This window comes from Condylostylus longicornis, unplaced genomic scaffold (assembly GCF_029603195.1).
Source record: "Condylostylus longicornis isolate FDR11 unplaced genomic scaffold, ASM2960319v2 ptg000100l, whole genome shotgun sequence".
Taxonomy (NCBI): Eukaryota; Metazoa; Arthropoda; class Insecta; order Diptera; family Dolichopodidae; genus Condylostylus; species Condylostylus longicornis.
Window position 1 is genome coordinate 3,300,912 of NW_026578068.1, and position 17,932 is coordinate 3,318,843.

At 25.8% G+C, this 17,932-nt stretch overlaps 1 protein-coding gene across 4 annotated transcripts in view; it reads right to left on the reverse strand.

The window, feature by feature from the left end:
* Window positions 1-696: 696 nt before the first annotated feature.
* The window catches only part of LOC129614091 (protein unc-79 homolog), a 40,156-nt gene continuing 22,920 nt past the window's right edge, over window positions 697-17,932 (reverse strand). For 3 of the 4 annotated variants that reach the window (XM_055528482.1, XM_055528481.1, XM_055528480.1), the window contains 15 exons: window positions 16,758-16,837; window positions 14,816-14,884; window positions 11,171-11,276; window positions 10,825-11,003; window positions 10,392-10,540; window positions 9,602-10,335; window positions 9,087-9,158; window positions 5,298-5,559; window positions 4,584-5,241; window positions 4,357-4,518; window positions 2,914-4,295; window positions 1,978-2,845; window positions 1,742-1,923; window positions 1,248-1,677; window positions 697-1,141 (listed from right to left, as the gene is read on the reverse strand). In XM_055528482.1, coding sequence (XP_055384457.1) covers window positions 851-1,141; window positions 1,248-1,677; window positions 1,742-1,923; window positions 1,978-2,845; window positions 2,914-4,295; window positions 4,357-4,518; window positions 4,584-5,241; window positions 5,298-5,559; window positions 9,087-9,158; window positions 9,602-10,335; window positions 10,392-10,540; window positions 10,825-11,003; window positions 11,171-11,276; window positions 14,816-14,884; window positions 16,758-16,837 — 5,624 coding nt within the window. In that variant the 3' untranslated portion in view covers window positions 697-850. The remainder of the gene's footprint in view (window positions 1,142-1,247; window positions 1,678-1,741; window positions 1,924-1,977; window positions 2,846-2,913; window positions 4,296-4,356; window positions 4,519-4,583; window positions 5,242-5,297; window positions 5,560-9,086; window positions 9,159-9,601; window positions 10,336-10,391; window positions 10,541-10,824; window positions 11,004-11,170; window positions 11,277-14,815; window positions 14,885-16,757; window positions 16,838-17,932) is intronic. The other variant, XM_055528483.1, reaches the window with a different exon arrangement.

The following is a 17,932-nucleotide window of genomic DNA, read 5'->3' on the forward strand; positions in this document are numbered from 1 at the left end:
TAATAAATCTATATGGGTATTAATGTAAGTGTGGTCAGTCTATAAATTATTTAACAAGCAATAAAAAAAATCTATTATAATTTTTAATGCTAACTACTTTAATTTTATTTGTACTGTTTTTTATTCTGATCTTATTTTTATTTACAAGTTTAAAGCAGTTTGAAATATCTTATACGAATTATGATTTATTATATCATTGAAAATAATTTCACGTATTCCATACTTGAGTAAAAATTAATATTTTATGTAACAAGTTAAAATAATAGACTAACAGGCTATACTCTTCGGGTATATTATTTTTTATTTATTTTTTGCTTGTAGTATGGCTTAGAAACCGTTGAATGTGCAGAACTCAAAAACTTAAAAATTTCGTTGAATATAATAATTAAATTTCGTGAGTTTATTTTTAAAAACAAAGTGAATCTTATTTTGAAAAAACAACTAGTTGGTAGGGAACAAAGACAAGTCATTAATAGAACGTTATTATTTATTAAAAGTGCATATTTATTTAAAGAAAATAATAAATAAATCGAGAACAAAATTATATAATTTCATACTTTTATTTGTATATCATTCTTTTTAATATTGGTAATACACAAACAAACAATAAAAATGTTATTCAACACACATACATTTATATTTCGTTTTTTTTTTTTCAGTTCAACAACTTTATTTTTTACAAACTAAGAATCTTTTTATAGAATTTCCCTATTTATATAACAAAGGCTCATATCCTGTACCATAACTTTTATAGAAGACATCAATAAGTAAAGCTTCAAAATTCTTTGCTAAAATTCTATAGACATTCATTTTGTAGTTAATAAATTTTATAATATTAATCAGTTCTAATTTAGATAGAATAGAATTGAGTTGCAGTTGATGATTGCAATTCAATTTGTCCCATTTTAAATTGCAATCGCTGTAACCATTTTAGGAGGGCTTCAGATTGTAACGTTTGTTGTTCTTCTAAGTCCGGTGCATAATCACGAACGCTTTGTAAGCGAACATGTAAGGTACCAGATTGTGTTTGTGAAGATAAAACTGGACTGAATAACGGTAGCAATTTTCCCAAAATTGTTGAATGAGTTTCTTTCAATGCTTCCAACAAACTAAGAAAGTGCAAATTTACCATTTCTGATAGCTGGAATTAATTGAAAAAATGTAATTAAAAAAGAATTCTGAATAAATGTTAAAAATTCATGCATGCATATACCTACATTATATATATGTATATTTATAAAACTTACCACTTTAGCATGGGAAACTAACTGTAGGATGCAAGGAGTTACTTTTGCCCAAAATTCAAATAAAATACCCATAGTAACATTATAACCTTCTGAATTGTGTGCAGATGTATATGAGATTTGCTCTAAATATACAGTCCAAAGTTGACATAAAGTAAATGCGTGGAATAATGATGACATGTGCAGGACCGAAGTTTTTGACTGTTCGGAAAAACCAGCAAATATAACTTGTATATGATCGGCAATATGACAACTCGCTTCCTGGGGTACTGGTTGTACTATTCCCTGTTGCTGTTGATGTAAATGAGTTACAGATGCATGTTGTCCAATTGGTCCACTTTTCTTGGCTGCTAATGCGGTGTGAGTTAAAGAGCCCATTAAAAGCCAAGACAAAAGTCGCATATGTCCAACACATTCCGTAAATTCTTTTGGTCTAAGCATAAAATATTAAAAATTATAGAAACTTAAGAAAATTGGATATTTTGAAATCTATTTACCCTTGTTGTAAGGAAGATGGTGCATTGTGTAGCCATGGTAAATATCTTGAAACTGCTTTATTATCTCTCGAATTTCCTCTTGACATTTCTAAAGCTAAATATTGCGCTATAGCTCCTTTTAAAACCCCACCCAAAGTATCTTCCCCAAATCCGTTTGATGTTTGACTATTGTTTTTGAAGTTCTAAAAAATATTAATTGTAAAATACTTTTAAGTTTTTTTCAAAGTTCGGTCTACCTTTATTTTGCTTAAAGTATGGAAATCGGCTAAGAAATCCATGATGTCATTCATGTATTGCCTCATAGCGTCAGCCATGTTTGTTGTATATACTGGTGGATGATCTGGTAGACCTTCAATTGTTCCAGGTGGCAAAGCCCCCCCAGCATCTTGAAGTGCTGTACCAACTATCAACAACAAATTTGAATCTGGGATATTGATCTTGAATTTCAATGCTTGTATCAGTTCAAATATTATTTGTCGACACAAAAAGAATTTGTCACGATCTTTTGAAAATGCTCTAATGCTAAATGTGCATAAATCATACATGATTTTATGTTTGACATGTATATTTTGTATACAAAAACTTAGAACTTTTGAAAATGGATCCAAAAGTCCTTTAGAAGCTCCGGGAGCCTTCAGAACTGATACCATTATTTCCAGCAAGCTTTCTAAATTTTCCAAACTTGGCAAGATAATAATTAATTGACGGAACAGGACATCAAGAGCTTGCAATGGTGTTTGCCATGCAACAGGACCTAAACCATTTTCGCTAGGAATACTATGTAAGTATTCTGCCATATTACGAATGATGACAGGTAAGATATCTACTGGTAAATGTTTTTTGGAATTTAAAGCCTCGCAAACTAAATATATCGGACTAATAGGATTTAGTTCTTGAAAGTCCAGCAGGGCTTGAGCAATACTTCGAAAATATTTTTTACGAACTTCAGCTTTTACTTGCGTTTGAAATAGCTGTAAGAAAACGCCATTTGGAGCTAGTTGATGTAAAACGCATCTTAGAAATTGATGTGCAACCGATTGTGACCCTCCTGGTAAATGAGTGTTGCTCTCGTGTTGCCATGTAAACGTCGAACGTAAGGCAAACCTTGAAGAAAATTGTTATGAGTATTTTTAGTGAAATTTTTTTTTTCTTTTAAAGTATTTTGTACTCACTTTGAAACACACGTTAAAATTTCTGGCAAGAACGGTGCGGCCATTGATGGTTCTCTGTGGATAAATGTTCCTAATATAATGATAAGCAAACCAATTTCTTCATCACTATATTCTTCTATCATTGATCCGCATTCAGAACATCTCAAGCAAACACAGTCATCTCCGACTCGTGATGAGCTCATTTTGTATTCGGATTGCGAAGTGTTTCCATTTCCGGAATCTTCTTCAGGTGGATCATAAAAATCTCGGTCATTCATAGGAGGCCATGAACCAGCAAATCGTGATCGTACATCGGGAATCGATTGCGAATCAACCGCAAATGGTCCAACTTTTCGAAGTTTAGGTTTTGCTCGTCCGGGAGGTTGAGTATTTAAATCGACTTTTTTGTCAATGTTCGTACCATTTTGCTGTTTCGGATCATGCGACACACTTTTAAGAATAGTAGTATGAATGTCTCCTTGGGCATTAGGTGGGGATTCTAATGCAACTTGTTTAATCAATTTTCTGGGGGAGTTAGTTCTGGTACTAGTACTAATGTCTTCCTTTGTACTTTCCGAAATATCTAAACTATCTTGCTTTAAATGACTAATGTCGGGTATATTTAATGCTTCTCGAACTCTATCTGCTATTGAAGAAATACCTTCTCCGATCGGTAAAAGTCTTTCGGGTGTTGGGAATTCAAGTTGTGAAATTTGCTTAGGTTTTGGGAAAGAATCTTTTGGAAGATCATCATTTGGATACGGCATAACATTCATTTTAGAAAGAGGAGACTCAGGAGAACCAAATGTTTTTTCTAAACTTTTCAGTGATTTTCGAATTTTTCCATCAGATCTCGAGCTATCTGTATTAGTTGATGGCGAAGAAGATGAACCAACAGGGGTAGTTGCTGGAGTAGGTTCTATTATCTTTTGGTGGCGACCAAGTGGTTTGGCTGTGCTATATGGTGGTGAGCCTTTCCTCAATTCGGGAAATGTTCCATTTGTTTTAGAAGTTCCATTAATAATGTACCCTGTAGGTGGTTTGGCTGCTAGAGGTTGCAAGTCTTGAGTACTAATACGATTTTCGATTAAAGTAGGTGAAACTTTTGTATCAACATCATGAAGAGCTCCTATTGCTTTTAAGTGATTTGATGCAATACTTGCAAACATTTTTGAAGTAGCAGTCATTTCTGGAGTTTTAGGACGTTCTTTTTGCTGACTTAAAAACTTTTCTTTTTCCACATCTGAAGTCATGATCATTGATGGCGTCACCATCATGCGAACACCTTCTTGTAAGCTACATTTGCTGTCAACCATTTTATTAGTCTTCACAGTGGTGTCTGTAGGACGCGTTATTATAGTTGTTACAGAAAGTCTGTGTTGCTTTTTACTCAAATCTTTTTTCTGAGGACAAAACAAAAAATTTAAATTATGAGATAAGAATTTTGTTTTTATTAAATCACACCTCTTCGTGATGATGATGGTGATGTTCTGAAGCTTTAAGTGTAGATAAAGCAACATGAGCGGTAGCTAAATTTGCTGTTGTTACATGTGTCCGATTTTTGAGAATTTCCGGTTTCAGTGGTGCAGCGATTTCATCAAAGTGAACGGGATCGTCAAAAGAGCCCTGAAAACATTTATGTATATGTATGTTTTTATAAGTGTTTTTAACTTTTATTTAAAAATTCTTACAGGAGCACTGCTACCATGCATTGTGCTATCAGAAAAATCACTTTCTGGAATAGCTACCAATTCACTTTCTGTATCGTCACATTCAATACTAGAATCTTGATATTTTCGGAATCCAGGCTGAGCGGGTTTTTGAGGAAATCCAGTAGCTGTTTGAGTTTTGGTTCTTGATCCCCCGCTTGTACCGTGACTGGTGCCTTCTGATGGAAATATTGGACTTGGAGGAGGACTTTCCTGTCGATTTAAATCTGGATCAGTACCCAACGATGGTTGGCTAGCATCTCTAGATCTAAGGACAGGTTGTATATCCAGTATTGTTCTTGTTGGAATACGTTTGCACTGATGAAATTGCGCCTTCAAACAGTTAAGAACTATTCTTATAACACTGTTTATATATCCGCTGTATGGAGGCTGCGTATACTCGTATTTGTAAAGTACAACAAGTACAGACATTAGCCAATTTCGTCGTGCATGAGCCTCCAAGTGCCATAATGAATAGTTGTATACGAGATTTTGAAAAGCATCAACACCAATATTTGATGGATTTGGAGCAAACAGAAGAACCTGAAGAGCTGAAGGCAATATTAATCCCCCAATTAAATGATTTTGATCTAAAACTTGTGGTAGATTTGCAAGAAATGAATTAAATACAGCGGAAGATCTAAAAAAGAATTTAAATTGTTTATTATTCAAATATTATAATAAAATGAATCTAACCGCAGCTTGGTTGGTGTAACATGGAAAGTTTTTTCTAATTGATTATGTCCTAAAAGCAAAAATAAGTGCTTTAGAACAATATTTTGAGTTTTAACCATCGGTTTCTCTTCAGATGGGAATGCTTGATCAACACGTGACATAAATTGCATCAAAAGGAAAACCAGCAAATGAATAGTTTCCTTATCAGATTCCTCCAATTCTATAATCCGATGAATGATAGCTGAAAGTTCTTCAGCAGCTCCAATTGAATGAATTTGACCATCTATATTTTAAAATCACAAAATAATAATATTAGAAAATTTCAATATTTTTTTATTACTTTAATTTTTTAAAGTATTTTGTATTAAAATTTTAACAATATTTATATTTAATATAGCGATTAAAGTGTTACAACTTATTTTTTTTATTTCTGAACGGTATCGTATAAGAATTTAACTTTAGGAATTTAGGATTAATTTATATTACTCTATTATGATTTCATATAAAAAGTTTTGGAAATTTACTTGGTTCTTGTTAATAAAAAAATAAGCTGTATAACTTTTAAATCGCTTTACATTGATGGAAAGTTTTTATATCGAAAACTTGTTTACAATATGGGTTGTTTTTACATTAAATTATAAAAATACTTAAACAGATGATGAGTTTTAAATTAAAATGTATAAAATTACATATTTATTTTTAATGATAAATATTTCAAGTAAAACCGCATAAATAAATTTTCTCTCTTATGATTTTCGAAATTCTTGAATGAACGTTTAGTGAACGTATAATTAACATAAAACTTAAGTAACTAGTCTTTATCGTTTGCTTTGTATTAGATGCTGAAAATATTTTGCGAATCCGTTTGTAAATAAAACTATTCTAACCAAGTTAAGTAAGCAGTAGTGCTAAAATAAAATTATCATTTAGCTATAATGTCTATGCTAGACTTTTCTCAAAGTGCATATGTAAAACTTTACTTGAAATTCCGATTTTATTTTGTGTGAATACATATTTGACAATAAAAAAAATATTCTCAATTTCGAGCCGCGATTTGCTGTTAATAAAATAAAAAATTCCTTTATGTACATTGTGTGTACAAAAGAGAATATATTTATTATGTAACATTGAAATATTTATCATAATGTTTAGGAGATTCTAGAGTGATATTTCAATTAATAAAGTATAAACTTTATGATAGAAAATAATATTTAACTTTATATGTTTTTAGTTTAATGTGTTTTTTTTTTTTCATTTTTGTTCAAGTTTAAGTTTATATTTTTCAGTTTAAACTTTACATGCCGCTACATTGATCTAAAAAAAGTATTTAAATATTATAAAATAAAATAATATAAAAAAGTACCTTCAAGTAATAGACAGAAACATACCAAAGAGTTTTTTTTTTGTTAGTTATTGTTTATTATGTATTTTAATTTTTTTGATAGATTAAGACACAGTGACGTTTCACTTTTGAAGAGATACTGAAGATTCTTATGTTTTGTATTTATTTTTACATGAATACATATAGATGACAGTAGTAGTAGTAGTAGTAGTAGTACATTACATAGTATAACAAAGTCAATTTGAAGAGAGAGTTTTACTTTGGAACACATACACAAGATAACATTAATTTTATATATACATTATGATAATGAAAAACCAAAACCAAGTAACATAAAATACAAATAACGCATATTTTATATGGATGAAAATTGAGGAAATAAAGAAACCAAATTATATTCTAGATAAAAATGATAACGTGCAACTTAAAAATAAGTAATTAGAATGAAGCGCTATGGAATCGTTATAAAAATTTACGTTGTACTATTCGAAAACGAATTCAAAATGAGTAAAAAAATATGACGATCTAATTTTTAAATTTAGATTACTTCAAAACCAAGAGGTGTTTCAAAATTTAACTATAAAAGGTGAGTTGTTTTTTTAATTTAAATTAATGTAATATGTTTTTTTTTTTTTATTAAAAATAGTATGCATTGTAACATTAGCATTAAATTTGATTAATTAATACAAATTGGTTTTTCCAAATAGAAATCATCGCAGAATTAATTAATAAAACAGAGATAGAACTGAAATAGAGTTTGAAAACTGTAAAAATAGTATAATAAATTTTTTTATTTAACGATAAGTTAATAGATGGTATTAACATTTACAAAAAAAAATTCGTGCATCCAATGAAGGACGGAATATGCTATTGACTATATTTAAAATATCAAACTTTTTCACTGTTTTTCGGGCACTATTGGTTGTATGTCATAAGAATACGAACAACATTACATTCATTATTGTGTTATTTACAGTTCTTTTAATATATCCCTGTAGAAGCTAAATTATAGTAGATTATAAGCTAAATCAGAGTTGAACACTTAAAGAAATTATTGTATGTGTGGGTAAATATAAATTCGAAAAAAAAAATAAAGGTTTTTGACAGAAAATAGTTGTGATGTGAATGTACTGTTTTGTATGTAAAATTAATTTTTTAGTTTAAGGAAAAATTCCGCTATTGGGAAAAAAAATAAAAGGAAAAGAATGATTCTGCAGGAAAAAGTGTTATCAAAACAACAGGCAATTCAAATTTTTATCAATCTAATTGTGAGAAAACTATTTGAAAGTATAATATGATTTTAAGATTCCACATTAAATAAATGTACAAATAATGTAATTTTTTTGAAATGATAAAGCCAATTTAAAAATAATATTCAACAAACAAAGTAAAAAAAGCGGTTTTTTACTCAAAATATTTCGCATATACGTTCCATTAGAGAAGAATTCAATCCATTTTTTATAAGCACCTGAAAAATGTTTGAAAACTGTTTCGTTTTTTTTTTCTTTTTGTTATAGGCAAACTAAAAATAAATCAAATTGCGTAAAAACTAAATAGAAAATGAATAGAAACATATTCTATCTGACGATAAATTTTCTGTATCTGATTTAATTGTAGCTCTTAAAATAAAATGAAAAACATTTTTCTAATTAATAAGCACACTTATGTTCAACTTTTAACTTTTAAGAGTCAAAACAAAAAATCTTCAAAACTAAATATGAACGTAAAAACATTTCAACATCGCAGAAGTTTTGAAATTCTTCCAGAAACATAAGAATTAAATTCATAAAACTAAACAAAATGAAAATGAAAGAAAAATAGAAACGTAATTGTTTTTATGTTACATTTTTAAAATTTAAAATTAAAATGAAAATTTATAAAATATTAATTGAGATTGTAATATAAATTTACTTTTTTTTTTCAAAAAAAAAAAAACAAAAATTATAACTAATAATGATAAACAACAACAATCATGCTCTAACACCTACCTTGAGGACCAAGTAAATTGATACCATCACCACCACCACCAGCAACCCCAGCTGCAGCTGAAGGAGATTTTTGTAATTGTTGGTGGTGATACTGTTGATGATGGGATAAGGATGAACTAGGATTTAAATTACCAGAGGATTGACTAAAAAAGGATTGACCACCACCACTAGCAGCATATAAAAATTTATGTGAGGGTGTATGTGGAGGATTTGGAGATGCTGGAGGCTGATGCTGCTGATATTGTTGATGATGCTGCAAATTGCTATTACTGTTTAATAAATTTGATGATGATTGATTTTGTTGTTGATGATGATGATGATGATGTTGTTGTTGTTGTTGTTGTTGTTGTGAATAAAAATGAGAATGAACTATTTGAGGTTTTAAATGGCCTTGATGGCTCAATTGATTGTTTGGTGGGACTAATGTAGTTTGACAACTATGACTAGTATTTGTTCCACTACCACTAGATAAAAACTGACCCAAACCAAAACGTGATGTTTTCCTTTTTAATATTGGAGCTGATATTTGGCGGCTATAGACTTTTTCTTTTTCTACAATTAAAATTCAATAAATAAGTATATAACGTATGTATACATATGTGAATATCTTATGTATATTTTGATAAAAGAAGATGATAATATATAAAAACAAAACAACATTTAATTTAAAATTATATTTACTGAGATTAAAAGAGAGTATTTTGCGTATGTAATGCAATAAATTTAATTATTTCATTAAGATTTGGTAAGTAACTAAATTTGTGATTCAATTTTTTTATTAATCAATTGATTAAATTTTCGCATGTATATATAGGAATTTAATTTAGGGAACACAAGATAGTCCCAATAATCTACAGTAACTTTTTAATATACATAACGGAATTCTAATATAAGGAAATTACGCAAATGTTTTAGCTATATTAAAAAAACATTTAATTTAAAATGTAAATTTTTCACTTGTAACTGAATTTTTATAATATTTTTCTTTTTCTTACCCATCTTCGATTCCTGCCTTGGAATCATACTGGCAGGTGCTGACATTGTTCTTTTATAAGGCCATTTCGTACCAAATGATGCACTCAAAGTTTTTGCCATACTGCTATTTGTATCTGAATGTGATAATGCCTCTCGTGCCTTATTAATTTTCATTGACAAAACTTCACTACCATTTTCTGAATTTCTTAAATCTCTTAAATAGGAGATATCACCACTTTTTTCTAAATTGATTTGTGCTTCAACAAAAAGCGTATCAAAACGATTCAAAAAGAAATCCCATGTTAAAACTTTTCGATCCGATAATGAATTATGTAATTGATATAAAGATTGTAATACAACTGGCCGATCAACAATAAATAAATCAAATTGAGATTCTAAGCAGAAGAGCAATGATCGAATTGCATTATCATGGATTGTGCCCAAATATAATGTTGCACGTTGTGCTACATGTACGTTAATATCATCCATACTTGCGATTAAATGACAAAAAGCTGTTGCTAATGCTGTTTGAAGGCCAACTTCACTACGTAGTGGGGTTGTATCCATAAATCGTGTAATAACGGTCACTCGCTCAACTGCTGTAAAACGTACACGCCAGTCCGGATCATGAAAATCTTCTTGAACGACACGCCAAAATACATCAGATCCAAGTGGTAAAGTAATGCAATGCAAAAGTAATGGTACACCAGCTTGACATATATGTGAATGTTCGGCATTACACAAATCCCATAAACTATGAAAATATTTTTATAAAGAATAAATTTTATTTGTTGTTCAAAATTATTTTACTTTTTTATTAAGAGGTTTTCCTGACACCATATAAAAAATCCACGATGTTCTCTAACAGCCTTAGTTAAAGCATCACCATGAAGTGCCATAACATTTAGACATTGAAGAATATAATATAAAATGTCTGGCTTTTGTATTGTCGGTATTTCCTATAATGTTAAATGTTCAAATTTTATACAATCTCATACAATTGGATACAAAATCGAAATGTTGTAAATTTTTAGTACGCCTCAAAATAAAAATAACCGCCAAGTAAAAAATTTTTTAAATCGCTTAATGAAAAAGCATAAGTGTGAAAAATTTTCAATTTCTAAAAAAATATTAAATCTTAAATTAAAAAAATTAAATTAAACTAACTCTTTTTTTTGCATGCAATCTCAAGTTTATGAGAGCACCTAATTTTTGACAATAAATTAAATTTTCGAATACTTACTGTTAACAGTTGATGAATATACTGCAACACTTGAGGTAATGAATCTAAATTGAATCGAAATTTTCCAACGGAGGTATGCCAAATATCATCGCCATCTTCTAAATCATCACCATTCTCTTCTATTAATGTTTCATTTTTGTCAGTGTCACCTAATCCTGATATATTTTTTTGTGATTGTGCTTTAATAATTTGATACGAAGGAAAAAACGTAGCAGTATTATTGAATTTATATTTAAATAAATTAAGAAACAGATACATAGTTGAGAAATAAAAATAAAATTTGAAAAAAATAATGACATAAAATAATAAGCAAGAAAATTTATTTTTTTATAAAATAAACTTTTACCATCGGTTTCTTGAATAGTTGAAGATCTAGCGACACCTGTTGTCTTTTCTGGTATTATGGCTGACAAATCAAATTGTTCACCTGTGTCAACTGTTGCTGTCATAATCTATACATATACACATTTATGTTTGATTGTTTTTTTTTTTGTTTTTGTATTTTTGTAATTTAAAAAATTAAAAAATAATAAAATTTTAAATATTAAAATTGCATAAATTTCTCTTTTTTTGGCAATATAAAAAAAATAATAATTAATATTTTTAATTAATAATAAATAATTTTAACACATTTATATTTTCATTCTATTTAACACACTTTAACATTTAAGTATTTTTAAAATTGTTTTCTTTAATCTTTCTTTAAGTAAATTTATATAATAAATCAGAAAATAAAAGTATGAAAAAAATTTTTTTTTTCAAAAATGTTGAACGTAAAATAAAAGAATATTATTTTTCATAAAAGAAAATTAATAAAAAAAAAATAAATATTGTGCTACATCAATTTGGCTTTTATAGTGATTTAATTCGTATCTAAATAATTTTCTTGGGGAGGAAATAAAATGAAAATATTTTAAAAGAAAATGAAAATTAAGATAACATTAAACAAAATTGAAAATTAACAGCAAAAATTAAAATAAACATGTTACATATTTTACAATATGAAATTTAATAATTGAAATTTCAAGTTTTTGCTTTAAAAAAAAGAAACATAAAATTTAAAAATAAAACAAAGTAATTTTTAATTATATTTACAAATGCAAATTTGAAATACGATATACTTCATAAAAAAAAGCAGTAAGCACACGGTACATAGGGCAACAGTGTACTTCATAAATTTCAAAATTTGATAGATTGACTATAACGTTTACTAATTAAACTTAGATTCTTCTTATATAAAGTATAAGATGAATTCAAGAACATTGTTAACACCAGCACTACCGAAGCACTTCTAGAACTAAAGAGCAAGAAGACGACGAGCGTTATACAAACGTAAATCCTTGATGAGTACTAAATTAAATCAACTAATTATGATCAGAAGTGTGCTATTTTAGTAGGCAAATGAAAATGAGCTGAAACACATAAAGAAGTGAAAGATTATATAAATTATGATTAAACCGTCTCAACGACTAAACGATTTTGGAAGGAAAAATGAGCAACTATTCCTTTTACATTAAAAAGGAAAATTTAAACACAGTATTATGTAAGTAAAACTGTTATGTATAGTACAGTATTATATCGTTTTAAGAAATATATTTTGTAACTCAATTATTTTGTATATTACATTTACATATTGTAGGGTATTCCAGGAGTATATCATATTTCATTAACAATAATAAATTTAATTTGTGAAATTATAACAGAAAAATCAAAATTTTAACAATTATATTTTCAAATAAAAAAATTTCAAAAAACGACAAACATCAAATTTCTGTATTATATTTTTTTAATCATTTTTTAATTGTTTTTAAGTCAGTTTTTGAAAATGTACACACATACAAGATACTTTGAGCCGACAACATTTAAAAGAAGAATTTTGAATGTTTTTTTTTTTTCTTATTTTTGTTTAAATTTTTTTTTTGGTACGAGTATATTATATAAAATGTAAAACATATCGAATTTTTTTTTTAATTGTATAAGTTAGAAAAAGAAAGATGAATAGCGATAAAAGAAAGTTTCCAATTCTAAAAATGTAGAGAAAAACTTATGTTTTGTTTTTGCCTTAGAATGCTTAGAAAGTTTTCATTTTACAACAATGTTGATTTTAATTAAGTTTTTGCGTGAAAAAGGAAATAAATAAGATAAAGAGCCACTTTTTTTTTTTCTTCAAAATATATAGTGTTAAAAAGTTTTGAAATTCATATATTTCTGAAGTTATTTTAGAAGCATAGAGAAAGCAAATCATTTTGCAGGAATATAGCAGTAGTTTTATAAAGTTGAAAAAGAATTTAATAATGATGAAAATTATTTTCATATAAAATGTGCGAATCTTGTACAATATTTAGAAATTGCGTTAGCAGAGAAAAAATAGTCGTAAATATAAGGATCATATTCAAAAGGCAGAATTATACGATCTTGATAAAAAAAATTTATAGAAAATATTTATTTTTTTTTCTTATTTCCATAAATTTTATCAATATATAGCAAAAGATTTTTGGAGGATTGAATTTATTCAAAAATTATTAAGACCCTTAAATATTTATTGTTAATATAATAATTTTAATAAAAATGTCATAAAATATAGCATCCCTAATAATCTTCCCTTCCTTATTATATTCGCTTATTATAATAAGGAAGGGAACTATTTGTTTATCAATATGAACAACTTCCACACAAACATACATATATGAATTTAATTATGTAAATAGTCTCGAATGAAGGTAAAAGCTCAGGAAATAGTAAATTGCTCAGATGATTTGTTCAAAAACCGATTTGCTATTACTGTATACTCGAAAAACTAGAGCAGTAATTATAAACGGTATGACAACTTAAGTCAGTTTAACAATTAATTGTAGTATAATTAATTTAATTTAATTTATTATAATATTAAAACAAATTTACTGTTATTTCTTTGCTTTTAGACAAATTTGGTAAAATTTGTTGTTTGAAAGGAATGAGTTTCTCAAAATTGAAATTGCTGTTTTTGATTGTAGGTGATACCAAAAAAAAAATTTGTTCTTAGATATTAGCTAGGGTATGTGAATGTACAGACGGACGAATATACTAAACCCAAAAATTTGAATTAAAGAATTTCATTTTTGATATACTGAAAATTATTATAATATAAAAATCAATCAGAATATTGAATGTTTTAATTTAATTTGAGTCAAAATAATTTTTGAATTTATTCGTAGGTAATTCAAATTTTATAATTTAAAATGCAGGTTGAGTGTTTTTAAGAAGCAAATGCAGGTGGGTTCATATATATGCATATTTACAGAAAATTTTAAAATAACATTAAGAAAAAGTTCTTTCACAGCTGAAGAGTATTTAAACCTTCTATATATAGAGTATTTTATTAAACAGTCATATGATATATTTATAAATATATAATATGCACATGTAAAAGTATGCAAAAAAAAAAAAACAAAAAAAAATTTTAATTTAATTTTATAGATGAACAATATTCAAGCTTTCTCCTTAAGATTTAATTATTAATGTTATTATATAATAATATGTATTGAAAACTGTTGTATATATAATTAATTGAAAATTATATATGTATATATACATATATTTCATTTTATGTAGAGCTCTTTTTTTCAATATAAAATTTTTTTTGCAAGATAATATGAAACAATGAATTGATTTTATATTATTAAGTGTTTTATGTATTTAGTATATTATATATATATAGTATAAATTGTATTATATACATATATGTATATACATATATAATATAAAATGTCTTGTGTGTCTACAACATATATTTACATAAATGATGTATGTATATATATTTTTATAAGTATATAAATAAAGTTTTATATATTAAATGTATATATTTTAACATGTTCATATGATATATAATGTTATATCTATACATTTATTTATATATATAAAAAAAAATTGTATTTTTGAAGTGTATTTTTTTTTCTTAACGAACATGTTTTGTTTTTTTTTCTTTTTTGTTTTTTTTTTTAACACAAAGTACCTCGTCTGTGGCTTGAACGTTTCTTGTTAAATCATTAGTATTTTCATTAGAACGGCCACGTTCATTTGTCTAAAATATATAAATAATAAAGTTTTTTTTTTACTTGGCATTAAAGGTTTTGTGAAACTAAATTGTTTTTGAATAAATTTCTTGCTAATGTATGTTGATTCTAAAAAAAAACATATTAAAACAAAATGACGATTTAAAATAAGGTTTAAAAAAAAAAAACCAAAAGGTTAATATTAGGTATCGCACATATAACAATTAAAAAAACAATTTAAAACAATTATTATACAAAAATCTAAAGGCAAATATAAAGTATTTTTTATTAAATCCGTAATGTTATAATATTATAAGAGAAAGAAGTCATTGCAAAATTGAACAAATTTAAAAATTGAATTACTGAAACATCCGGTATGCATCTATTAAGTGCCATTTGTTTTTATATCAAAATTATCATAAAATTTAAATAAGCTTAAAAATTAGTAGCAAGACTGAAAGCTAATTTCTATTAATTTTTACTATGGGAAGAATATTTGAACTGAAATTATAATATGAGAGTATCTATTACTAATACATGAGAGTATTATGAGAATCCTTGATACGGAACACAAACTTATTTACGACATCTTTATTAGATAATAAACAATATAGTTTAAATTTAATGGTAATTTGGAATTCTATAACACGAATCACCATTTTGCAATAAAATTATTTCGTGTTTGTAAGAATTCGCGTTAAGGGGTAACTCCTATATAGTAAAGGTAAAAATAAATATGATCCAAAATGAAACTTAACAGTTTGAGTTTAATTGAATTTCGTCTTATGGTAGTGTACGTGTAGGCAAACTCCTATGTGCCTGTACTTTAACAATTTTATTTTGGGTAGCATTTTTTAAAAACAAGAAAATTTATAAATAGTTTACAAGATTTTCAAACAATAAAAAATCTCTTTTAAAAACGTATATAAATATGTTACGTAACATATTTGGGGTGAGTTGAAAATACAGAATCAAATTGAATGAATAAAAGTATTAAAAATGTTTGCTTTGAATTATATAGTTTATAATAAATTTTAAGAATATATTTCGATTATAATTTTTAAAGAAAAATGTTAATTTAATGTTATTATAGAATTTACAGACAAGATTAGGTAACCGATTAATATAAAATATCGTATGTAAAATCTTCATATCAACACCCTATATTCATCAATCAGTAAGAAAATATTTGTTAAATTTTTAGTATAATTTAGTTCTCAATTTAATTTAATTTGTAAATTATTTTTCTTTATGATTTAACAAATAAAAAAATTTTACAATACTAATGAAAAAAAAAACGAAGCAATTTACAAAATTAATTAAAAATGCCTATCACTTGAATATCAAATATAAAATTATTACACAATAGAAAAAAATTTAATAACAATTATTATAATTATAAAGTGAATTTAATTGTGTTATATTTGTGCCATTTATGAGTTTTTTTCTTATTTTTTTTTTTTTTCAAACTTTTAATTTAATTTTTTGTTGATCTTTTTATTTTTAATCAAATACAGAAAAGTACATTAAAAAATATTTAATTTTTAAATATTTGCCTAGCAATATGCAAAATAATATTAATTGTATTATTTTTTATTTATGTTTGTAGCTATGTATATATATATATAAAAAATTCTTTTGTTAATAAAAATTTTATATAAAAAATTTTTAAATTTTTTTTTTTTGTAATTCAATTATTTTTGTTTTAATAACCAACATTAAATTTTTGTTAAAAAAAATGTATAATTTTACTTTTAAATATTTTATTAAATTTAATTCAATACATAATAAATATTAGTAAATAAAAATAAAATATATATTCACTTTAAAATAAATAAAAACAAAAAAAAATGTTTATTAAATTATAAATAATAATTTTACTATTTTATAGGTTATACATACAGAGCATACGTGTGGCATATGTACTAGAACACCTCCAACTGAATGTGGTTCTGGTTGTGGTACTGCAACTGGTACTGGACCTTTGTAGTTTTTATTTTATTTATAACGAAAAAATAATTTTATGAAAATTGAAAAATTCGAGAGAAAAAATATATTGAAAAAAAAAATGAAAAAAGAAAAATTTTGTTAATATTTATATTAAATTTAAAAAATATTTATAAAATCAAATAAAATTTTTTTTTATATTTACATTTGTACAAAATCAACTATTGAAGTTGAAAAACAAAATGATTTTATTTATGAAAAATAAATAAAATCACACAAATTCAACTTTTATCTTTCTTATAATTAATTTTATATTTAATTTTAATTTTAAGAGAAACAGTTTTGTTTAAACAATTTATTTTTATCTGAAATGCAGAGGAATGAATTTGCCATCTCTGCCATTTATTTTCTTTAGTGTACTTCAATTTCAAAGAATTATAAACATATGATAAATTGAATTCGACAGTTTGAACTATTTTTTATTTTAAAGTCAAGTGAGCTTTGTAAAAAGAAACAAAAAGTTGAATTTGTTGAACTATTAAAAATGAAATTAAAAAATTAGTTTTTAAAGATTTTATAGAGATAAAAGTGAATTTATTTTATAGACTTTAGAAATTAACTTAAAAAAAATTAAAAAATATTTATGAAAATTTAATAAATTTACAAATTTAAACAAAGCACATTAAAACACAAATATATTTTAAGCAATTATCTTTAATGATAGTATGTTACGTATGTTTATGTGTTAATTGTTTTGTCATTTTTCCAGAATTAGATTCTCTATATTTATATTATTTTACTCTTGAAATTATAATTTCATCTAAAAATTTTAAAATACAATTTTTGAAAATAAATAAATCTTAATTATAATAGAAAATATTATAATTAAATAATTTAACAAAATTTATACGAATAAAGGAAATTTTCGTGAACATTATAGTTTTTTTGTCATGTAATACTTTTCAAGAGCAAAAGCTTTCAAATAAATTGAGTAATTTTCTTCGAAAAGAAGGATACACACTTGTGCAAAATTTAAACCGAACAAAATATTAGTAGGAGAAATAGGAATACAAATATAAAAATTTGCGGTTCAATATTATGTATAGGGAGAGAGCAAGCTTAATATAGAA